Genomic DNA, 24,106 nt, shown 5'->3' with positions numbered 1-24,106 from the left:
CAGAGGCAGAGGGAGAAGCAGGCTCCCCGCCGAGCAAGGAGCCCGATGCGGGACTCGATCCCAGGACGCTAGGATCATGACCTGAGCGGAAGGCAGCCGCTTAACCAACTGAGCCACCCAGGTGTCCCTGTGTGCTCCATTCTAAGATACACATACATGTGGAATGTTCACTCAGCCTTGGGTTTCATGACTCCCATTTTTCCCTCAGACATGGTCACGTATCCTGTAAGACTAGAGCTGTGCTTAAGGAAAAACATCTTTAAAATACAAAGTAGGTAGCATTTGTTAGGCAAGTGGTGTTTTTAGTATTTTTTTTTAAAGAATTTTTAAAAATTGTAATTGGGGCAGCAGCTCACCTTTTTAATAAACTCTTACCAGAATTATGAATTTATATTGAGGTTTTTTTTTCTTTTCTGATAACAGAAATACTTATTTTAACTGGTATTTTCTCTACAGAAAATCTTCGTTATAATAACATTCAGCAAACACATAGTGGAGCAGATGGTGGCTTTCATTGGGTGAGTAATTCTTTGTGGATTAATATTAATGTCATCACTGTTCAAATAGAAAAAAAAGTATAAAAGATTTTATTGGGACAGAATTTTTCTAATACCTTTTTATTTTTTGAGAAGGAAAAATCTTTTGCCCTGTTATTAGTTAGATTGAAGACTTTCTTACCCTACAGCTGGGAAAGGTCAAGTTCAGATAATCCTTACTTAATTTTAGATTTTTAATTAAATTTTAATTTTAAAGTCATATAATTCTTGATTTAAAAAAAGCTTTGGCGGGGGGTGCCTGGGTGGCTCAGTGGGTTAAAGCCTCTGCCTTCCGCTCAGGTCATGATCTCAGGGTCCTAGGATTGGGCTCTCTGCTTGGCGGTGAGCCTGCTTCCTCCTCTCTCCCTTTCTGCCTGCCTTTCTGCCTGCTTGTGATCTCTCCTTGTCAAAAAAATAAATAAAATCTTAAAAACAAGAAAAAAAGGTTTTTTTAAGATTTTATTTATTTGTCAGAGAGAGGGAGAGAGAGTGAGCACAGGCAGACAGAATGGCAGGCAGAGGCAGAGGGAGAAGCAGGCTCCCTGCCGAGCAAGGAGCCCGATGTGGGACTCGATCCCAGGATGCTGGGATCATGACCTGAGCCGAAGGCAGCTGCTTAACCAACTGAGCCACCCAGGCATCCCAAAACAAGAAAAAATTTTAAAAAATTTTAAAAGCTTTGGAGTTTGAGACTGTTGATCCACCAAAGAAATAAATTCTCTTTATATAAAAGACATCTGTGTATTATTACAGTTTAATGGTGCTTTAGTACAATGTTGTGATTTTTAGCTAAAATTCGTTGTCAGAAGCACAGTTGCGTTTAATTTAAATACAAATCTTACATAAAATATTAATATTTCATTAAAGAAGTAATCATAAGATGGTGTATAATATTACAAAATATGTCAGTTGTGAACCTGTTACTTCACTAGAGAAAAATCAGGCCATTTTAAAAGGCTAGACTTTCCATAGCTTTTATTTTTGTGTTTATAGAAGTAAGATTAGTTTTAACTTCTGCTTCAAATGATAATGTCACAAATTTGTGGAGTGGACTTTGATAAAATAGTAAAGAAAGACTCTGTTGGGTTGTTGTTGTTTTTTTTTTAAAGATTTTATTTATTTATTTGACAGAGATCACAAGTAGGTAGAAAGGCAGGCAGAGGTTAGCGGGGAAGCAGACTTCCCGCTGAGCAGAGAGCCCGATGCTGGACTTGATTCCAGGACCCTGAGACCACAACCCAAACCAAAGGCAGAGCACCAACCCACTGAGCCACCCAGTAGCTCCTCTTTTTTAGGTTAATCAAGTTAATTATCGACTAGAATGGGAATACTATCAGATAATGAAACTTTTTAATGCATTTTTGTTTTTTATTCAGTGTTTATAGGTGAGAGCCTTTCTTTTCATTTAATAATTTAACTGCCCAAAGGTGCCTGACTGCCTCAGTCTGTAGAGCATGTGACTCTTGATGTTGGGGTTGTGAGTTCGAGCCGCACATTAGGTATAGGGATTACTTAAAACTAAAAAAATTTAAAATTAAAAAAAGCTTCATTGCCTGATGGTAGAAGGTACCCCTAGTGTACCTTCTTAAAAGCCATTTATAAAACAAAATGCTTAGAAGAATTTTTGCTGTTTTAAAAAAATTGCCATTTGGAGGTGAGTTCATGAGTATTAGTCTTATTATTATTATTTTTTAAGATTAGTGTATTTATTTGAGAGAGAGAGCATGAGTGAGAGAGCACAACCAGGGGGAGCAGCAGAGGGAGAGGGAGAGCAGACTTTCCACCAAGCAGGGAGCCTGATGTGGGGCTCTATTTCAGAACCCTGAGATTGAGTCACATGCTCTACAGGCTGAGCCTCCCAGGTTCCCCTAATTTTATTATTCTTTAAACCATACATTATATATTTATACTCTTTTATATATGTTTTATAATAAAATAGTATTTGATATTTTCTATTATGGTTTTAATGTAATAATTGATGAAAAACGTGTTCTTGAGAATAAACTCAGTGGGGCCAATTATTGGTTTTATTGCCTCCTAAGCTTCTGATTATAAATGTGGATTATAGCTTGTCCATTAGAATTTAATTATTCCAGTTTTTTGTTCTCTGGATTCTTACAAATAAATTGGTTTACAAGTCAACATACATCACATTCAGAAAGAAATATTCTTGTTCCTTATTTTCTAAACACAAAGAAGATATTTCATCTGTTTTTAGAGTTATTATTCCATCTCTAGAATTCCGAAGGACCTAGAGCTGACTCCTGTACAAACCCCCAAGTTACAGCGGTGACTGTGGATGTAACACTGTACATTCTCTTCTCCTGTTGCTATGCTGAACATTTATAAGAGAAAGTTTTTCAGGGTTCCTGGTGACTCAGTCAGTTGGGCATCTCACTCTTGGTTTCAGTTCAGGTCATGATCTCCTGGGTCATGCGGTGGAGCTTCTCAGTAGACTCCATGCCAGCGGGAAGTCTGCTTGAAGATTCTCTCCATCTGCGCCTTTCCCCTCAATTGCGTGCATGCTTGCATGCGGGCATTCTCTCTCACTCTCTCTCTCTTTGTAAAATAAAGTAATTAATCTTAGAAAAGGTGAGGGGGAAGTTTTTCAGCAATTTATACATATTCACCACTACTACCTTCGTGTCACCATCCTTTGGAATTTCTAAAAAGTTAAATTAGGCAACTACCTATCATTTCTACCCACATCAAGTTATGTTCCTTTCCCATCTGTTCTCCATACTACAGTTAGTAACCTTTAAAAGTATTAATGGAGCATGTCATCACCACTGTCCTTACCCCCGAGCTCCTCATCTTCTTGAAACCCTTAAATTGTTTTTTCCTTCTTAGATAAAGCTAAAACTCCTGAACATGGTCTAGAGAGCCTTGCATGATGTATCCCCTATAATTTCCCTTTCTTGAGTCTCCCATCAGTGGTCTTTACTTGCTTGTGGTTTTTCCTTTGCCTAGTTCAGGGTTTTGTTTCTTTTCTTTCTTTCTTTCTTTCTTTCTTTCTTTCTTTCTTTCTTTCTTTCTTTCCTTTTCTTTCTTTCTTTCTTTCTTTCTTTCTTTCTTTCTTTCTTTCTTTCTTTTAAGATTTTATTTATTTGAGAGAGAGCATGAGCAGGGGGAGGGGTAGAGGGAGAAGAAGAAGCAGACTCCCTGCTGAGCAGGGAGCCCTATGCCACCTCAATCCCAGGACCCTGAAATTATGACCTGAGCCAAAGGCAGATGCTTAACCAACTGAGCCACTCAAGCACTCCAGTTCAGGGTTTCTTTACCTTTGTACTTTTGACATTTTTAGGTCAACTAATTCTTTGTTATGGGGACTGTCCTGTGCATTGTAAGATATTTAACTGCAACCTGTCCTCTTACTCACTAGATACTAGTAGTATCTCCCAGCCATGATAATCAGAAATGTCTGCAGACATTACCAAATGTCCTAATGCACATATACCTTCACTACCACCACCAACCTCACTCAGAACCATTGACCTAAATAATGTCATTCATTCATTCATTCTAAGTAGGTTCCATGCCCAGCACAGAGCCCAATGCAGGGCTTGAACTCATGACCCTGAAATCAAGGGTCATGAGTTCAAGCCCTGATCTGAGATTAAGAGTTGGACACTTAACCAGCTGAGCCACCCAGGCGACCCTAGATAACATTTTTTAGATTTCAACTATTACGTTAACAAAATGCCTTCCCAGGATGCCTGGATGGCTCAGTGGGTTAGAGCCTCTGCCTTCTGCTCAGGTCATGATCTCAGGGTCTTGGGATCAAGTCCCGCATTGGGTTCTTTGCTCGGCGGGGAGCCTGCTTCCTCCCCTCTCTCTGCCTGCCTCTCTGCCTGCTTGTGATTTCTGTCTGTCAAATAAATAAATAAAATCTTTAAAAAAAACAAAACAAAACAAACAAACAAACAAAAAAAAAAACAAAATGCCTTCCCTAACTAAATTAGATATCCTCTTTTTCCTAGAAAATAGGGACGTTTGTTCATAACAGCATGTATTGCATGCACTGACAGTTGTGTTTTACATTTATATTTGAGGGTATATGATTATTATCTTTCTGCTAACTACTTTCCCTAATCTGTTAGCTTCTTTCTGGCCAAGGCCATGCCTAGTTTTGTTCACTATTGTCTCTGTAGCACCTGGCTTCTTGATTGACATCTAACAGGTGCTTGGTAATTATCTAGTGAATATAATGAACACATGATATCCAAATAAAGCTCTGGCTAATAAAAATAAGCATATCATTTCACAGCCCAGAATCTTCTATTTCCCCAGCCTTTGGAGTTTCTGAAAAGTTATATTACTTATCTACAGTAGATAGAAATAAAAGAGTTTTTATAATCTTAGGCCAACATTTTAAGATTAGAATTTCTTAACAGTTTTCAAAAACAGTAATTTCTTCCCTTTGTTATCTCATCTAGCACACTGTTTCAAAAAAATCCAGTGATTAATTCTTTATTTTTTTTTTTTAAGATTTTATTTTTAAGTAATCTCTATACCCAACATGGGACTTAAACTCATAACCCCAAGATCAAGAGTTGTATGCTTCCCCAACTAAACTGGCCAGAGGCCCCAGTGATTTTTTTCTTCTTTTTTTTAAGATTTTATTTTTTGAGAGAGAGAGAGCATGCATGAGAGTAGGGGCAGAGGGAGAAGCAGACTCCCCACTGAGCAGGGAGCCAGATGTGGGGCTCAGTCCCAGGACCCTGGGATCATGACCTGAGCCAAAGGCACTCAACCAACTGAGCCTACCCAGGGGCTTCTGATTCTTCCTTCTTAAAGATGGTTTTGCATAAAGTCATTCTGAGATAGTCAAGACCTGCTAGAATCTAGTTTTTATTGAATTAAATGGGTGGTGTCTTATTTTTTAAATAGTTTTTAGGAGATTGATACTGGAATGTCCTGATATCCTCATCTTTTCCCCAGTGCTATCTACAGGGATTACCTCATCAATTTCTTTTGATGAGACAGTGTATTAAACGGTATAAATAATCAGATTTAGCACATGATAATAATTCTTTATTAGCAGACACCAGTGGGTATATTTTTCATATTTGTCAGGAATAACATTATCTTTTAATCATATTCTCCAGTTGAGCTTGACATGATTTGTTTTCCTGTATTTTGAAGTAGGAAATGCTTTTAAATACAAGTGTTCAGGGGCGCCTGGGTGGCTCAGTGGGTTAAGCCTCTGCTTTTGGCTCAGGTCATGATCCCAGGGTCCTGGGATTAAGCCCCACATCGGGCTCTCTGCTCCACAGGGAGCCTGCTTCCCCCCACCCATGCCTGCCTCTCTGCCTACTTGTGATCTCTGTCAAATAAATAGATAAAATCTTAAAAACAAATAAATAAATATAAGTGTTCAAATGATAATTAATAAATAGACTCACTAAGCCTAGACTGAAAATTAAGTTAAACAAGGAGAATGAATTTTTAGTAGACATAAATTTATTTTTACATATCATAATAGTTTAGCAATCTATTTCAGAAAAGAGAAGAATAGTTAAATTGATTCCCTAGACCCATTGTTGAGTTGAACTGAAAATAGTGCCTGTAGTTTGCTATAATAACATTATCCTTTGATTGTTGTCTCATTACACTATTAAACTATAAATGGTTTAGCAGTTGATCAAACTAAACTAGTAAAGTTTGGAATACAGCCTTTTGAAGGATATTAAGAACTATACACCCACAATTAAGGGAGTGGTGAATTACCATTGTAGTGGAAAAAATCAAAAGACAAGACCAAAAAGTCAGCAACAATTGAAATTTAAAAATGATGAGATACTAAAAAAGGAAGAATGAAAAATGAACCCCAATAGTAAAGGAGAGCTAGGGAGTAGAATATAAAAAGAGAGTACAGCCTTTGAACAAAAGAAATTGAGATTTGAGTATGAACTCTGCCCCAGACCAGTTATTTAACTTCTCTCTGCATCCACTTCTGTTTGCTCTTTTTTCTTTTCTTTCTTTTTTTTTTTTTTTTGAAAGATTTTATTTATTTGACATAGAGAGAGACAGTGAGAGAGGGAACACAAGCGGGCGAGTTGGAGAGGGAGAAGCAGCTTTCCCTTGAGCAGGGAGCTGGATGCTGGGCTTAATCCGAGGACCCTGGGATCATGATCATGACCTGAGCCAAAGGCAGACACTTAACTGACTGAGCCACCCAGGCATCCCTATTTGCTCTTTTTTCAAACAATACGTTTCTTTTCTTTCTTTCTTTTTCTTTTTTTTTTTTAAGATAGATTTATTTATTTAATGAGAGAGAGCAAGCAGAGGGGAGGGAGGGAAGCACCAGAGGGAAAGGGAGAGAGACTATCCCCAGCAGACTCCTGTTTTGATAACTTAGTATTGATAAGATAATTTTATCTAGGACCAGATTCGGGCAGATTTTCATCACAGGTATGCCAGGCCAACTGCCCACTACCATCACACCGTCCCTGGTAGTGAGTTAGTGTTGACCATTACATCTCTGGTGCTGTGTTTTAGTATTAATTTTACCGAGGTATGACTGCTATACTGATGACTGAAGGAAATACTCCTTTCCAAAGGACTTCTAGTCTTTTTTTTTTTTTTTTTAAGATTTTATTTATTTATTTGACAGAGAGAGATCACAAGTAGGCAGAGAGGCAGGCAGAGAGAGAGGAGGAAGCAGGCTCCCCACTGAGCAGAGAGCCCGATGCAGGACTCGATCCCAGGACCCTGAGATCATGACCTGAGCCGAAGGCAGCGGCTTAACCCACTGAGCCACCCAGGCGCCCCTAGAACTTATAGTCTTAATGTAAGTAGGGAGTGGCCCTGCTAAATATGATACCCTAAGTATACCCTTGGCCTTTGGTATTTTTAGTACAGAATGTCATTCTATGACAGTCCTAATGTTCCAAAGAGAATATAAGCCCTACCTTCAAAATTTACTGTAATTTTACAAGTAAATAGTTACCTTCCCTCAACTAGAAATAGTAATTAGATTTATTTCTTGGATAGTTCTGGAAAGTTCACTAGTGTCATTAGGTTTAGGGAAAGGTATCTCTCTTTTCCTAAATCAAAGTGTTTGTCTAGTTAAAAATGGAAATCTGGGGGCGCCTGGGTTGCTCAGTAGGTTAAAGCCTCTGCCTTCAGCTCAGGTCGTGATCCCAGGGTCCTGGGATCGAGCCTGGCATGGGGCTCTCTGCTCTGCGGGGAGCCTGCTAACTCCTCTCTCTCTCTCTGCCTGTCTCTCTGCCTGCCTCTCTGCCTACTTGTGATCTCTGTCTGTCAGATAAATAAATAAAATCTTTACTACAAAAAAAAAAAAATGGAAATCTGAACAGATAAAATGAGTCAGTTTTATATTCCGAAAGATGTTAGAATACAGATTATAGCCTTGAGAGAAAGCCTTTTGGTTTATAGTATATTTGGCAGGGAACAGAGAAAAGATTCTGAAAAAAAGATTAGGCGTGTAATAGAGTTTTTCACTATTTGGTGTCTTAGGTTGAAATAAGTCAAGGGGACAGAACCAAAGAAAGAGAGAACTTCAGAGCCTCAAAGGCATTATATTTGTTTTAGTCTTTTTTTTTTTTTATAAGATTTTAAATTAATTTTTATTTAATTTTAGACTTTCTCCAATGAGAGAGACCTGGACATATTTCTTAAAGAGCATGACCAAGTCTAACATTAAAATCATGATTAAAAGGACATGTTCCAGTATTCTCACCAAATAGAGGATAAGAATTCCCAGAAAATAACATTAAGCTTATGACTCGTAACAAACCATATGCAGAACATTGGCTCATTGTCAGGTTGCCAGGGTCTTATTGGAAGACAAAGTCCCTAGTTTTACCACACAGGAAAGTAACTCAATCATTGAACTTAGGGTGGGGGTTGGCTGGAGCAGGGACTTTTTACCAGATACAGAATGTTCCATGCTCTTTGCTGTCTCCTATTTGTGAGTTAACTTGATGTTTGACCTCAGAGTCGGACTTGCCTGTGGCAAGAGAGATCATTTTAACCAGTGAGTAATTAAGTTCTTGAATCTTAACAATGTTTCTTGTTCCTTTCTTTGTAACAAGTGGTCGGAATAAGCTATGTTAGTCTGGACTTTTTCTTCTACAGAAAGAAAATCTATTTCTTTCTTTCTTTCTTTCTTTCTTCCTTTCTTCCTTTCTTTCCTTTCTTTCCTTTCTTTTTATTTATTTATTTGACAGGCAGAGATCACCAGTAGGCAGAGAGATAGGCAGGGGGCGGGGAAGCTTCCCCACCTAGCAGAAAGCCAGATGCAGATCCCAGGACCCTGGGATCACAACCCGAGCCCAAGGCAGAGACTTTAACCCACTGAGCCATCCAGGTGCCCCAAATCTACTCTTTCATTTTTAAAATATAAAATAGTTAACACAGTTGATTCTCTTTAACTTTGTTCACTATAAAATAATCAGAAAAGGTAATGGAGGTGTCAGAATACACAATACTTGTATTAACTGAAAAAGGATATATTAAGTTTTAACACTGCAACTGTGGAGACTCAAGTTGTATACAGACTTTAACACAATCTTCTGCAATTTAGGTGGAAAATTCCTTCCTTTTCATGTCCTTTAACTGTAATTTGTTATCTTCTCTTTTGACACTTACCTATTCTATATTTTACTGGGAGGCAACATAGCTAAGGATAAAGCAGGAACTCTGGAGTTAGACTGTATGAGAAATTGTCATTGTATTAGGAAGTTACTATTGACCATAATTAGAACATTTCTGTAGAATGATGAAAACTAAAACTGAATTATATTGTATTACATAGAATTGTTGGTTAAAGGAAAAGGCAGGTCAGGGTCATGCCTGACACATTGTACGTGTTCTATAAATATTTGTCGATTCATGAATTCATTCATTATTAGGAGAGACCTCTGAGTATTTTTAGGCTGAGGGAAAGACTAGTAAAGAACTAGAGATGGAAAAAATAAATGAAAAAAGGGAAGGATGTGGGTTGGAAATTAGCATTTAGTAAGAACCTATGGTGCCAGATGCTTTACATATATTTTTATTGAATATGTATAACAAAACCTATAAGGTACTATCGCTATATAGATGAGGAAACTGAAACACACAGAAGTTAAATTCATATAAATGCAAGAGTTGGAGATAGGATCCAAGAAATAAGATCAAAAGCCTAAGTGGATTGATTATTTCCTTAACCACTTCTTCCTTCAAAACTAGAGTAAAGATTCCAAGATCTTTTGAAGTAGAAAAGAGGAATTGAGTCAGTGCTATAGAAAGCAGTGAGATCATCTACTTGAAGTTGTAGATTTCGACAAGAGCGCTGGTGTCAAATGGCTACTGTGTGAATTTGATAAGGAGTCAGCAGAAATTCTCTCTGTCCACTCCATGTTCACAAGTGTATTCACTTTGTGCAGCTATAACTAGTTACTGCAGGTGTTACTTTGAGGGAGGAACCTACTGGCCTTTGTACTGTAGGTTTAAATGCATTTTTTTTCTCATCACCTGTCTAGATTAAGTTCATTAGGACAGAGATCCTGACTTTTTTCTTAGTTATCTACTGCATCTAGTGATTTTCTGCCTAATATTGGAATAGTTACATTGTTCTGAGAGGAGATTGAATTCCAGTCAGTAATGTCATTTTTTTTAGTCCACTGACCATCATGCCACTTGAATAACTAAAGGTCAGTAAGTTTTTATACCATTTTACCTTCAATTTATAATTCTACAAACTCTTATTATTGACTTTGGTACTGTGGTTCCCTATTGCTGATTTCATCCTTAGAACTCAGTGGTCTTCATGCCAGCCACAGATTTGTCACTGTACAGAGCTGCTGCCAGTTTGCATTTTCTAGAACTGAAATCAGTTGATTTTTTTACAGGGTTTTGTTTTGGCAGCCAATCACTTTTACTTGGTGCTCTTAGACCACTCCTTCAGCTCTGGCCTCATTCATTGACATAAATGCCTTTTTGGCTTCTACTGCTCAAGTCTACATTCTGATTTGAGGTTTTGTTTTCAAAAACGTCCCTTAATGATCACATAATTCAAATAGTAGCTACTAATTGTCATAAGGAGGTTTTACCTCCATTCTGCTTCTGATAGAAAACAGTTCTAAATGTTCAAAAGCAAGGATAATTGCAAATTCTTTTTTTGAAAGACGCCTGTGATGGAAATATGCTGTGAGCCAGTAGCACAATACACCTGATGTTTCTGGATAAAGCAGTGGTCTTCTTCTGCCCAGCCGCTAAAAAACCGATGGTGTCATGTGTTTATAATACCACTGAGCACACAATGGACTAACTAGAGTACAAAAGAGGTTTTAATAATTTGAAAGAGACACAGATGTGAACGAAATTCAAGATGTTTTAATTCCAAATCCTGAGGTTGAATCATAACGAATTTTAGACTGTTAACAATTTAGATTGTCAGCCCAAAATTTTATATCTGAAAAAGCCCTAGATTTTTTAGTGTAGTACATAACTTTCATTTTGACTTTATTTTATGTTGGGGTGCTCTTCCAAGATCCTTAGCTATAAAGGAATTTGGTTTGGGTGGGCTACCACATTTCAGATCCAAAAGCAAGTAGAATACATCAGTTAACAATTTTCTCTTATAATATTAGCTTCAAAGATTCAGATTCTCCATTCAATTACATGGGAAAATTAATAACCCTTTCATTACAGTCATACAGAATTATGGGATCCCATTTTTACTAGGTTAAATATAAGTTGATTTGCAGTTAGCACCAGTTCATTTACTTGTCATATTCCTGGGTTAATTAGGTATCAATTTGTTTCTCTCTTTTTTTCTCTCTCTAATCTCTGAGGACAGGAAGGCTATAAATATTAATGAGTCAGCATAATGGACTTTGGCTTCTTCAGAAAGATTACATGTTAAACTACATTCCCTCTTCCTCCCTTCTCCAGAGCAGTCTACCTTATGAGGAAAGACAGTTTCATTTGGAGGGCCATCTATCATTGTTGAATCAGGCCTGGAGTCTGAGATCCATTCTGAGTCACTATGAATAGAGTTCTAGTATTGGTTGGGCCCCGGGGAAACTGGTGGTTAAATACTGTGAGAATCTTTATCAGACAGGAAATGACAACTCATTAAAATACTAACCGTTAAGCCTGTTTAGATCACTGCGTGGGGTGGGGGGACAATTTAACTCTGTACTATTTGAAATGTGCACATTTCTGGAAACAGAAAAAATTATTTATAAGACTGTTATCAAGAAAGGGAATTGCTGAGGCGCCTGGCTGGCTTAGTCAGTAGAGCATGCAACTCATGATTGTGGAGTCATAAGTTCAAGCCCCATGTAGGGAGTAGAGTTTACTTTAAAAACAAAAAAAGAGGGGCGCCTGGGTGGCTCAGTGGATTAGAGCTTCTGCCTTCGGCTCAGATCATGATCTGAGCCCCGCTAGATTCAGGCTCTCTGCTCAGCGGGGAGCCTGCTTCCCCCTCTCTTTCTGCCTGACTCTCTGCCTACTTGTGAGCTCTCTCTCTCTATCAAATAAATAAATAAAATCTTTAAAAAAAAAAAAAGAAAGAAAGAAAGAAAGAAAAGTTTAAAACAACAAAAAATTAAGAAAGGGAATTGCTGGGGTGCCTGGGTGGTTCAGTGGGTTAAGCCGCTGCCTTCAGCTCAGGTCATGATCTCAGGGTCCTGGGATCAAGTCCCGCATCAGGCTCTCTGCTCAGCGGGGAGCCTGCTTCCCTTCCTCTCTCTCTGCCTGCCTCTCTGCTTACTTGTGATCTCTCTCTGTCAAATGAATAAACAAAATCTTAAAAAAAAAAAAAGAAAGAAAGGGAATTGCTACAGACCTGTACCCCTGGGGCTAATAATATAATAAATGTTTAAAAAAATTTTTAAATTAAAGAAAAAAAAGAGGGGCGCCTGGGTGGCTCAGTGGTTTAAGCCGCTGCCTTCGGCTCAGGTCATGATCTCAGGGTCCTGGGATCGAGTCCCGCATCGGGCTCTCTGCTCAGCGGGGAGCCTGCTTCCTCCTCTCTCTCTGCCTGCCTCTCTGCCTACTTGTAATCTCTCTCTGTCAAATAAATAAATAAAATCTTTAAAAAAAAAGGGGGGGGGCGCCTGGGTGGCTCAGTGGGTTAAGCCGCTGCCTTCGGCTCAGGTCATGATCTCAGGGTCCTGGGATCGAGTCCCGCATCGGGCTCTCTACTCTGCAGGGAGCCTGCTTCCTCCTCTCTCTCTCTCTGCCTGCCTCTCTGCCTACTTGTAATCTCTCTCTGTCAAATAAATAAATAAAATCTTTAAAAAAAAAGAAAAAAAAGAAAGGGAATTGCTAGTCCGGTCTTCTTACTGAACTTCCACCATGTTTTTATTGCATCTTTTGTATGGAAGACAGTATCAGCATATAAAGGGGGAGTGGGGTGGGAGGGGCTTTTTTTTTTTTTTAATCCCTGAATATATATATCCTACTAGTACCTTCACTGTAAAATTCAGTCTCTTCAGCAGAAGAATCTGTTGGCTTGAGTCTACAAGAGACCATTTTCCATTTAATAATAGGCTCTCTACTCTAATCCTCCTGGGCCAAATCTCAGTTGGTAGAATTCTTTGGAGTTAGAGGATGAATCTGATTTATTGATTTACATGCAGTGATCCTCACTCAGTCAAGAAAATTCTGATGACTCTGATACTCATTTGAAATATAATTGTGTTCCAACTGAGGGCTCAGGGTTTCAGTCTCTTGAGGTTTAGCTATCTGGATTTCTTTTTTTTTTTTTTTTTTTTTAAGATTTTATTTATTTATTTGACAGAGAGAGATCACAAGTAGGCAGAGAGGCAGGCAGAGAGAGAGAGAGGAGGAAGCAGGCTCCCTGCTGAGCAGAGAGCCCGATGCGGGACTCGATCCCAGGACCCTGAGATCATGACCTGAGCCGAAGGCAGCGGCTTAACCCACTGAGCCACCCAGGCGCCCAGCTATCTGGATTCTAAAAGTCCCTCTTTGTTATGACCATTAGAAGTCTGAGGAAAGGGGCGCCTGGGTGGCTCAGTGGGTTAAGCCGCTGCCTTCGGCTCAGGTCATGATCTCAGGGTCCTGGGATCGAGTCCCGCATCGGGCTCTCTGCTCAGCAGGGAGCCTGCTTCCCTCTCTCTCTCTGTGCCTGCCTCTCTGTCTACTTGTGATCTCTCTCTGTCAAATAAATAAATAAAATCTTTAAAAAAAAAAAAAAAGAAGTCTGAGGAAAAAAGAGACATCCAGTCTGCTTTATTATCTGTCTATATATCTATTTATTTATTTGACAGAAGGAGAGAAAACACAAGCAGGGAGAGTGGGAGAGGGAGAAGCAGGCTTCCCGCTGAGAAGGGTGCCCCATGTGCAGTCTCTATCCCAGGACTCCAGGATCATGACCTGAGCCCAAGGCAGATACCCAACAACTGAGCCACCCAGATGCCTCCCCTCCCACTGTCTACATCTTTGTAGAAATAGCTTTTTTTCTCTCTAGTATCTTACCTAACAGTCCTGTATTGAATTGGTCTGCTAACTATACCTTTTGGGAGTAAGGTATAATATTTATACCCCTTGAAGTTTAGCCTCATGGTCTACACCAGTGGTCTCTACCATCGGAATGGGACTAAAACAATAGAACTTATTTTTTTTTAGAACTTCTATTTATATTTATTTTCATCTTTGTTGTTTTCTTTTTTGTGTATTTTAGGTATATAACATTATGGTAGCACATATATACACAGTTTATATGACTATACACATATGGAGGATGTAGTTTACTACCATCAGTCTGACTGGCACTCCCTTGGGCCACATGTCAGAAAATTACACTCATGGAGTACAGAAATAGGCTAGGGGAACAGTGGGAGTGCCACAATGCAAAAGGGGTTCACAGTGAACCTTTTGCAATATATTGTGTTTTTTCTGTGCCCCATTAATCAGATTTATAATTCCTAGTTTTAACTAAACTAATCCTAACTAATAAAACACACAAGTGGCTTTAAAAGTTTCCTGTAAAGAAACAGTAGAAGGGGAAGAGTGGTAATAGTGCAGTCACAAGAGGCAGTAAAAAAGTTGCAGCATTGACATTTTACCTGTTCCTAGTATATGTCTACAGAAGTCAGCCAACAAATTTAGAAATTATTACTTTTAATCAAGGACAAGTGTGTAATATGTCTTGAAATATTCACTAATGATAGCACAAAAGCCATCATACTTAGTAAGACATTTAAGAATTTTTAAAAATTTTTTTAATTTTAGCTTTATTTTATCCTTTTGTATTTGTGCATTTTACTATTTGCATAAGTAATATATACATATATCAGAAATATTTACATGGGTTGCCTGGGTGACTCTGTTTTTTGTTGTTGCTTTTTTTTTAAAGATTTTATTTATTTTATTTGACAGAGATCACAAGTAGGCAGAGAGGCAGGTAGAGAGAGAGAGGAGGAAGCAGACTCCCTACTGAGCAGAGAGCCTGATGCAGGGCTCGATGCGGGGCTCGATCCCAGGACCCTGGGATCATGACCTGAGCTGAAGGCAGAGGCTTTAACCCACTGAGCCACCCAGGCGCCCCTGGGTGACTCTGTTTATGAAGGGTCTGCCTTCAGCTCAGGTAATGATCCTAGGGCCCTGAGCTGTCTGCTCAGCGGAGAGCCTTCTTCTCCCTCTGCCACCTGCCCCCCACCCACTCATACTTATGCTCTCTGTCTCTCTCTGAAATAAATACATAAAATCTTTTTAAAAACAAAAAAGTACCGGGCATCATTAATTTACTTCAGTAATCTCTGTCATGCTTCTGAATTATAACAACACTTAGAATTGATTAAACCCTATATTTTTCTTTCTTTAATATCCCCCTTGACCTGAATTTTATTCTAAAAATATTTTTGTTCCACTTATAAGCTTTCAGAGGTCTAACTAATCACCCCTTGAGAGTGTTATTTAGGATATTATAATTAATCATCAGAGGGATGTTAAATAAAAAATCAGCTTCAAAGTATACGCAACCAGTGAAACAAAGGTGATCAAACAAACAAACAAAAGAAAACTTGTGCCTGTAATTTTTTCTAAGAAAAATAAAGCCTCATTGCTTTGTAGCCTTATAGGGAACTGATGTCAGACATTATGTTTTCAGGAAATCCAGTGTAACTTACATGATCACATTAATGCTAAGATCCTCCAAAAAGTGGTTAAGAAAGGAGCAGAACCTATATTAAATATAACATTTGCTTTATTCATACCCACTTAGTTCCCTTAGGCATTTTAACTATTTAACCTTTATATAAGGCAGCCCTGTGTAGGTAGGGTTAAGCAACAAGACACATCAGTTGTTTTTAAGTTCGTTATTTCTGTTATTTAACACTGTGCCCAAGTTTTATGGTGGTACATAGTAACAACGACAACCAAAAAAAAACACCTGGCTGGAAAAATCCAAACAGTCATGAATAGGAAAATTTCAGGTATTCTAATAACAAGTCTTAGTTTGATTACTACCTGTGATGGAGAGGAGATTGAAAGTAAATCAAAATGTGTGTTTTTTAGTATTTGTTGATCCAATTTGTTTGAAAGTTACACAATTTGAAAAGTGTCCCTTGAAAACAAGAATAATAATGACCGATAAATTTTTGGAATGGGTGTGAGCCCAGGAATAACCAACAAAATGAAAATATAAAGCATTGTGAAAAATAATCACCACCCACTCTCTATGCAATCTCTGCCAGTTGTGATGCTTCCTCTGGAAGATTTTCTGGCTTTTGTGGGTACAAAAAATAATGGAGACCTTTATTTATAATGAGTCAATATGGGGAGACTTTAAATTATAGATTTCTTATCAGATAAATGGATTTCAGAAGCAAAGTCACATAAGATTTTAAAACTGTAGAAAAATAACGGGTTTAGGGGGCTCCTGAGTGGCTCAGTGGTTTGAGCCTCTGCCATCTCTGCCTTCGGCTCAGGTCATGATCTCAGGGTCCTGGGATGAGCCTGGCCTGGCCTCTGTGCTCAGCGGGGGGCCTGCTTCTCCCTCCCCCTCTGCCTGCCTGTCTGCCAACTTGTGACCTCTCTCTCTGTGTTAAATAAATAAATTTTTAAAAATCTTTAAAAAAGAAAAAAAAAGATTGCTTTAAAAAAATAATGAGTTTTGTTTGCATATTGGTCAGGGCTCTTGACAGAATTTTACAAAGAAGTTTGTCTTGTTTCTTAACACCTACTAAGATATGTAAGCCTGACAAAATACTGTTCCCATGAAACCACTTAAAAGCTCCGGGTGGGTTTGGACTTATGTGGGTTTTGTTTTTGTGTTTTTTGTTCTTTGCTCTCCCCTTCCTCATTTGTTTGCATTTTCTGAGAGGTTTTTTTCCCCCTTTCTTAAAAATCAATAACAAAAATTTTTAAATTGCCATTAGAATAATTTGTTGGAAATGTGTTTTTTTAATAAGTTCTGTTGTCTGAAACACTTTTGTGTATGCCAAGAAAATAAACATCAGTTACTATCCACAGCTTTTTCTACCCACCATGTTGAAAGTCTACAACAAGGAAAAGCAGATGAGATCAATTTTGTTTTTATTTTTTCTGGTTTGGGGTTTCTTTAAGGCTTTCTTGATTAGAGAAAGTGGCTGTTGACAAAGCTAATTTAAACATATTTAAGGCCAACAGTTGACTGAAAAGTAGTTTTGTGTGTGTTTGTTCTTCTCCAACTTTATTTTACTCTGTATCACAAAACTTTAATACTTTTAGCTTAATCAGCATCTAATGGCAGATGGAGGACCCACTCAGCTACAGGTTGAGATGAGTCCTTGGCCAGGTGCACAGGGTACTCTGAATTTAATGGCTTTCTGGGAATGGCACTGTAGCCATTTACTAAGCCAACTGTAAAAAACCACTGGAGAGGAATGCAAGTTATTCTTCCTATCACCCATATTTATACCTTAAATTAATCTTAAATGTCGGAATGGCTCTTCTGTTGGCTGCTTGAAAATAACTTGAGGGATGAGGTCATAGTCTGGTTATTATTGTTTGCCTTAAATGCATGTAAAGAATGACAGATGTAATTGCAACTTTTATGTAGTCCATTACTAAAATAGCTTCAGTATTAATTAAGGAATCTCTAATGTAAGTGTGCTTTGTATAAGCTGAGACAACTGTGGCCTAAACCATTGTTTATAGAGAAAAAGCAATGAAAACAAAACTAAAATTTTGATGAATATATAAAGATTAAGAGGATCTGATAAATAGTTGTATAATACCTAATACCTATATGTTCATTTTTTCAAATTTATTCAGATCATGTGGCATTTATCATGAGAGTTTTGGCTAATATACTGCAATAAAAGCTTTTAACTTCTCTATTTTAACTGTTTTCCTGGTCTCTTATGAGAAACTACATAGAGACCTCTCCCACCTACCAGAAACATGTAAGAAGCCTGTAACACTCTAGCACCTTGAAAAATTAATCTCAACATTAGCCCAAGATAATTGAAAATTGCACATCACTAAATGACATATTCTTTGTCAGCTAGTGTGCAGCTCTTAATGGACTTAACAGTGGCAGTCATTTAACTTTAAAGATTATTTTGAAGGGAGTCTAGAATGATTGTTGCCAGTCCCTTCCTCATTCCCCTCAACCACAGCAACAAAAAAGAAGAACCTTTCTAACATGTGGGTCTTAGTTCTTCATTTTCTCTTTCAATTATGGCCCAAGAATGGAGCCCAAGAATGATTTGAGGGAAACTGTTAGCCATATTTCTGCTCAACTCCGGTTAAAGTTAGAAGTCTGTAGAGAGAACAAGGCACATATGTTGGAGTCCAACTCTTGAAGCACATAAAAAAGAGAATGTTCAAGTCATTTCTTATACAATCAGCTGTTCAGATTAGCATACAGTCATTTCAGCCTTTATGAATAAAAGGGTTTTCTTAACCTTAAAAAAAAAGAAGACAACGACAATGGCTTGACTATGGCTATCATTGAGAATTTAAAACAATGACAATAGGGTATTGTTATTAAGAGTGCATATGAATCGATATCTGAAACAAAGTTCTTATAAATCTGCATCTTCAAAGCCCATGTTTTTACACGTGTATTTTTTTTTTAAAGATTTTATTTATTTATTTGACAGAGAGAAATCACAAGTAGATGGAGAGGCAGGCAGAGAGAGAGAGAGAGAGGGAAGCAGGCTCCCTGCTGAGCAGAGAGCCGGATACAGGACTCGATCCCAGGACCCTGAGATCATGACCTGAGCCGAAGGCAGCGGCTTAACCCACTGAGCCACCCAGGCGCCCCTTTACACGTGTATTTTACCAGAATTGTTTTTTTATATTCACGTGGTTTGTTTCAAGTGTAAATGGATGAGCTATTTGCATTCCCTTATGCATTATGTGAGGAAAAGGAAATTTATCCAAGGAAAATTTCTCTTTTAAAGAGGAAGTTTGGGGATGCCTGGCTGGCTCAGTCAGAGAAGTGTGTGACTCTTGATCTTGGGATGGTGAGTTGGAGCCTCGTGTTGGGTATAGAGATAACTTAAATAAGTAAAGCTAAAAAAAAAATAAATAAAGAGAAAGTTTGTCCTGTTCTTGCCCCATTGCAGTCAGAATCATTACTGATAAATAGCAACATAGTTCAGACACAGCTCTTCTGGTTTACCCCAGAATGGGTTGTTAATGTAAAACCACTTAGAAGTCAGTGAGAGAGACTCAGGCTGTAGGTTAAGAGACTTTCCCTCTTCCATCTTCCATGGCTGTCATATGGGTCTTATGGTCTGATCAGTGCAGTCTTTGCCTCTGCTGTACATGTCTAGTCAGCCTCTTTCCCATACCCTGCAGTAGTTAGTAAAGGAGCTTTTTGTACAGCTTCACCCCACACTGATCTCCTTTCTTTCTCCAGTTCCTTTGAAATACACTTTCTGTACCAAAAGAATTTAGTATAGATTTGTAAATTCTTTTGTTCACAAATCCATTTGTATATATGTGTGTGTGTGTGCCTGTGTGTTTTGAATCTCTCAAGATTTTAAGTTCCTTGTGTGCATGAACTGTTTCTTGCAGTTGCCCTGTTTTGTTTTGTTTTCCCTTAGTGCCAACTACAATGTCAGACACAAAATAAGGATTCCATTAAGTATTAGGTGGTTGATAGTTAAGAAGATCGAGGAAAAGTATCAGCCAGGAGTTTATGTAGGTGTTAGGTTCTGGTAAATACAGTATTCAAAAAAATTATCTTCCTCTGCCCCTTTGCTTTTTATTAAGAAAGCAGTAACTGGATTGTTCTAGAAAAGAGGAGGTGAAGTTAGTACTTATAAGGGAGACCATTAGGTGCTCTTGCATGTATGTATTGACAAACCTTTTGATGGCTGCAGGAGATTGGGCTCATCTACCTTTTAGCCCTATTATGGCAGATGAGAAAATAAAAGGGACAGAAAATAGAGATGTTTGATTTTCTGAGTTGCCTCAAGTTACCATTTTAAAAAAACGCCTGCAAGCATTTCTAAAACGGGATCCTGGTCGCTGGTTACCAAACCGGTTTAACAGCACTGCCTCCACGTACTCTGGGTGAGAGGGAGCTCCGAGTACAGAAACTTATCTAAGATCACTATCCCAGTCGTTTCAGAACAAGTTGTTTAGTAATGTACTGTAGTTTCTGTGCAAACCATCTACCATAAGCCACGAAGTGATTCAAGGTTCATAGTTCCTTCTTTGTTCCTTTGTTAATCACTGACTTCTGACTGGTGGGAGGTGCCTCCCAAATTTGCTAATGCATTCTTTTTGGATAAGGATGACGCACAGATTGTCCTAATAAGGACTTAGATTGAGAAAGGACCGCCCCCCTCTGAGAAGATGGGACAAGTCAGAGAGAGGGCGGGCAGTTTCTTTTTCAACTGGGGATGACACAAGCATAAGTCATTTCCTTATTAATCGGTTCAAACCAGTTCTTACAGGAACTGGTGGTGATAAATGTGGGACTTCTCAGAAGTCATTCATTTTATTCTTTGTGCCACACCAGTGTGCAGCATTCGCTTAGCTGGCCTCACTCTGAGGATGAACTCTTCTGCTAGAAGGGGCTCAGCTCCTACTTTCTCCCAGACATGTTGGTGGAAGAGATTTTTCTCTAAGGGGTTGTTAAAGGATGAATTTTACCCACTAAAAAAAGTTTAGAGGCTCTGCCAGCTCTGCTGATTGTTGTATTTTTTTCCTCTTTCTATCCAATCCCTGCTTTTTGAATCCAGGTGGTAAGTGGATTTTTCTTAATATTCTTCCTGCTTTTCTCCCCAAATATATCTTTTTCCTTGGGTTATTGTGCCCTGCTTCCAGTGCTGTCCCCGGCGTAGGTCCATCTCTGCAGAAGCCATTCCAGGAGTACCTGGAGGCCCAGCGGCAGAAGCTTCACCACAAAAGTGAAATGGGCACACCACAGGTGAGACTTGACTCCGTTTTCTTCTCTTCCCCACCCCCGTGGTTTCAGGCTGAAATTCCATTCACAGCCCTCACTGGCATTTTTAGGCAAATAGAGCTAGGTTTGTTTGTCAGTCTTCTTAACTAAGGTTGCGGCTCTATTTACTCTCTACTGGGGAATTGTCTTTGTCTAAATCAGAAATGTAACTTCTATTTTGTATCTATCTTCTCCCAAAAAACAAAGGTAGAGTTAACAGAAAATAATGGATCTGTTATATTGAAGGAGTTGTCGACTGATTGTAATGCTTTATTAACAAATAATAATTCCCAAGTGGATTAAAAATTTTAAATTTGTAGCATTTTGTAGCATAAGAAGGTATTAGACTAACCGAAGTCACTTGAATATCTCCCTTCATTTTTGCCCTATTTTCAAAGATGGGAAAATAATCTTTTTTTTTTTTAATCAACTAAGGCTCTTCACAGAGCTGAACTTAAAAACTTTAACTTATTAAACTATGCCTGCCTTTTCTGTAAACAGTTCTGTGGCAAAGGGAAATGACTAGAAGAGGATGAGTAAGCAGTAACCTGAAATGGGAAACTTGAAGGAAACATACTTGTTGGATTTTTTTTTCTTTTTTTTTTTTTTTAATGTGAGTTTGACGCCTTGCGTGGAGCCCAGTGCGGGGCTAAGACCTGAGCTGAAATCAAGAGGCAGACACTTAACCAACTGAGACACCCAGGCATCCCAACTGTTGGATTATTTATTTATTATTATTATTATTATTATTATTATTTGATGGCCTTAGACTCTGTGTGGCCCTTTGCTGCCCTCAGTTGACCAAATATGACTTCAGGAAGAGCTAACATTTTAAACAGCTGCTACCAATGCTGGAACAAGAATGTAACCATCTTGACATTACTCTCTACCAATATCTACATGGCAACTTCAGATAGTAGAATTTAATCAATTTTATCCTTATATAGTAAAAGATAAGAGGCGACCTCACACCTGGCCCATTCTAAACTATGTGAATCAACATCTAATAATTGGCTGTAAAAAGGCCTGAATGTAGACTTCAGGATACCCAGAGATGTGAGACTTCTTATTTTAATTTTTTAGACTTTATAGGTTATAAGCATCAAGTTCTCTTCATTTTTCTTAAATATTATAGATGATTCTCTTTTTACTACCAAACTAATGAAATATTTCTTTTGGATTGTTTTGCATTTATTCTTGCAGGGAGAAAACTGGTTATCCTGGCTGTTTGAGAAGTTGGTGGTTGTAATGGTGTGCTACTTCATCCTGTCCATCATTAACTCCATGGCACAAAGTTATGCCAAACGAATGCAGCAGCGGTTGAACTCAGAAGAGAAAACTAAATAAGCAGGAAAAGGTTTTATTGGCAGAAGTTAGAATGGATGGGTTCTGCCTTAAATTGGGAGGACTCCAAACCAGGAAGGAAAATTCCCTTTTCCAACCTCTATCAATTTTAATTTTTTTTCCCCTGAAAGCAGTTTAGTCCATATTTTGCACTGACATACTTTTCCTTTATGTGTTAAGGTAAGGTATCCACCCTCAATTCAATCCAGCTTGTATTTTATTAGGGTGGAATGTGATGTTCAGCAGCAAACTTAACAGAAACTGTCCTTTTCTTTGTTACCTTCAAAAGGCCCACGTGGCACAGTTAAAGAATCCCGGGCACCAAAAAAAAAGTTCCTAAGTATGTTGAATAGTCAAGCCATTTAGGCTTGTCAGAAAATGACTCCTTTGTTTTTCTAAGTCATTAAAATGTATATAAATTATACTAGATTGGATGACAGTCTTGCATGTCTATCATGGTAAAATTTAATATGCTATCCTGCCCACCCCTTCCTCTTCTACCTTTAAAAAAAAAAGGCCATTTTATGATGCGTTGCACACCCTCTTGGGAAACTGATCTTTAAATTTTGAGACAGTATAAGAAAATTCTGGTTGGTGTCTCACGAATGAGCTGACACCATTTTTTATTCTGTATATTTAGAATGAAGTCATGAACAAACTTTATAAAGACATCTTTGATCATTCCAAAATTGTGTCCGTTTTCTTGAGCGTTTTGATTTTTTTGCTTCATTTTAGCTACTACCACCTACTGGTCAGCCTTGCCGAATCCGCCCACAACCATAATTTCTTAAGCCTTCATGTATTCGCACATAAGAGCCATAACCAAGGTACTTTTTTGTCTGGCTGGAAAGGCTGGAATTGGGCAGCTCGCTACCCATTGCTGAAAGGGCAGCTTAGGGATTTGCATAGCGAGGGGTTTGTGAAAACAGGAATGAAAGTATACAAATTACAGGGCAGTGAAGAGAGAATAACTTTTGTTTGTTTAAGAAAAAACCCACTTTCTTATATCTGTGTTAATTTTAGCTCAGAATGTACTCTGGTTTTGACAAATTTACTTTTTTATGTAACCTAATTTTCTTGCCTTTTTTCAATAAGTGTTGCGTTCTTTTGGGATGTGTCTGGTTGAACTTGGTCACTTTGTTTTGCTTGGGAAGAAAATAAACAGTTTCTCTTTTTTCTTTAGGAAGATTGTTTCTGGCATTATGTTAAGAGTAGATTTGGGCTTAAATTGCAACAGGCCAGAAATGCCTGATTGTTTTATAAAATCCTGCCTGAATGTCTGCTTATTTTTGCCTACCGTCGTGACATCTTCATGGCTGTACCACCTTGTCGGGTAGCTTATCAGACTGATGTTGACTGTTGAATGTCATGGCAACAGCAGTCGATGGGCTGTCTGACATTTTGGTATCTTTCATCTGACCATCCATATCAAATATTCCCATTTAAACATTACCTAGCCTCATGGTTTATGATCAGAAACTGTGGTCCTTATGTCTAGTGGCACTTTGAATCTTTTATGCCATGATATTGCAGCATTGTGAAGATTTTATGGAAAATTGGGATGGTCTCCATGACCACAGCTAAATATAGGACAGACAACCTGTCTTGTGGGTTTTGAAAAGGTTAACAATCTTTTTTTCTGCCCAGGGACCTTCTGGCAAGGCGATTGATCCTTTATTTGGAAAGCAGTACCCCGATACTCTATTTTAGAGAGATTCATGTTAACCAACAAAATTTTTTACACTCATTAGGGTTATCATGAATTGCTAATTTACCTTCCAGTTGGGTTTCATGTCTTTCACCTACATTTTATTTGGTGTTTGAAGAAAGGAAAGAGGATATCAAATACGAATTG

General features: G+C 38.3%; 1 protein-coding gene across 2 annotated transcripts in view; it reads left to right on the top strand.

Moving 5' to 3' along the window:
- The window catches only part of VMP1 (vacuole membrane protein 1), a 141,454-nt gene extending 118,021 nt beyond the window's left edge, over positions 1-23,433 (top strand). For both annotated transcript variants that reach the window (XM_044248547.1, XM_044248548.1), the window contains exons 10-12: positions 457-518; positions 20,790-20,892; positions 22,111-23,433. In XM_044248547.1, coding sequence (XP_044104482.1) covers positions 457-518; positions 20,790-20,892; positions 22,111-22,254 — 309 coding nt within the window. In that variant the 3' untranslated portion in view covers positions 22,255-23,433. The remainder of the gene's footprint in view (positions 1-456; positions 519-20,789; positions 20,893-22,110) is intronic.
- Positions 23,434-24,106: the final 673 nt, after the last annotated feature.

Source organism: Neovison vison, chromosome 5, assembly GCF_020171115.1.
Source record: "Neovison vison isolate M4711 chromosome 5, ASM_NN_V1, whole genome shotgun sequence".
Taxonomy (NCBI): domain Eukaryota; kingdom Metazoa; phylum Chordata; class Mammalia; order Carnivora; family Mustelidae; genus Neogale; species Neogale vison.
Note: the sequence above shows the minus strand (reverse complement) of the source record. Positions and strands in the feature narration are given on the sequence as shown.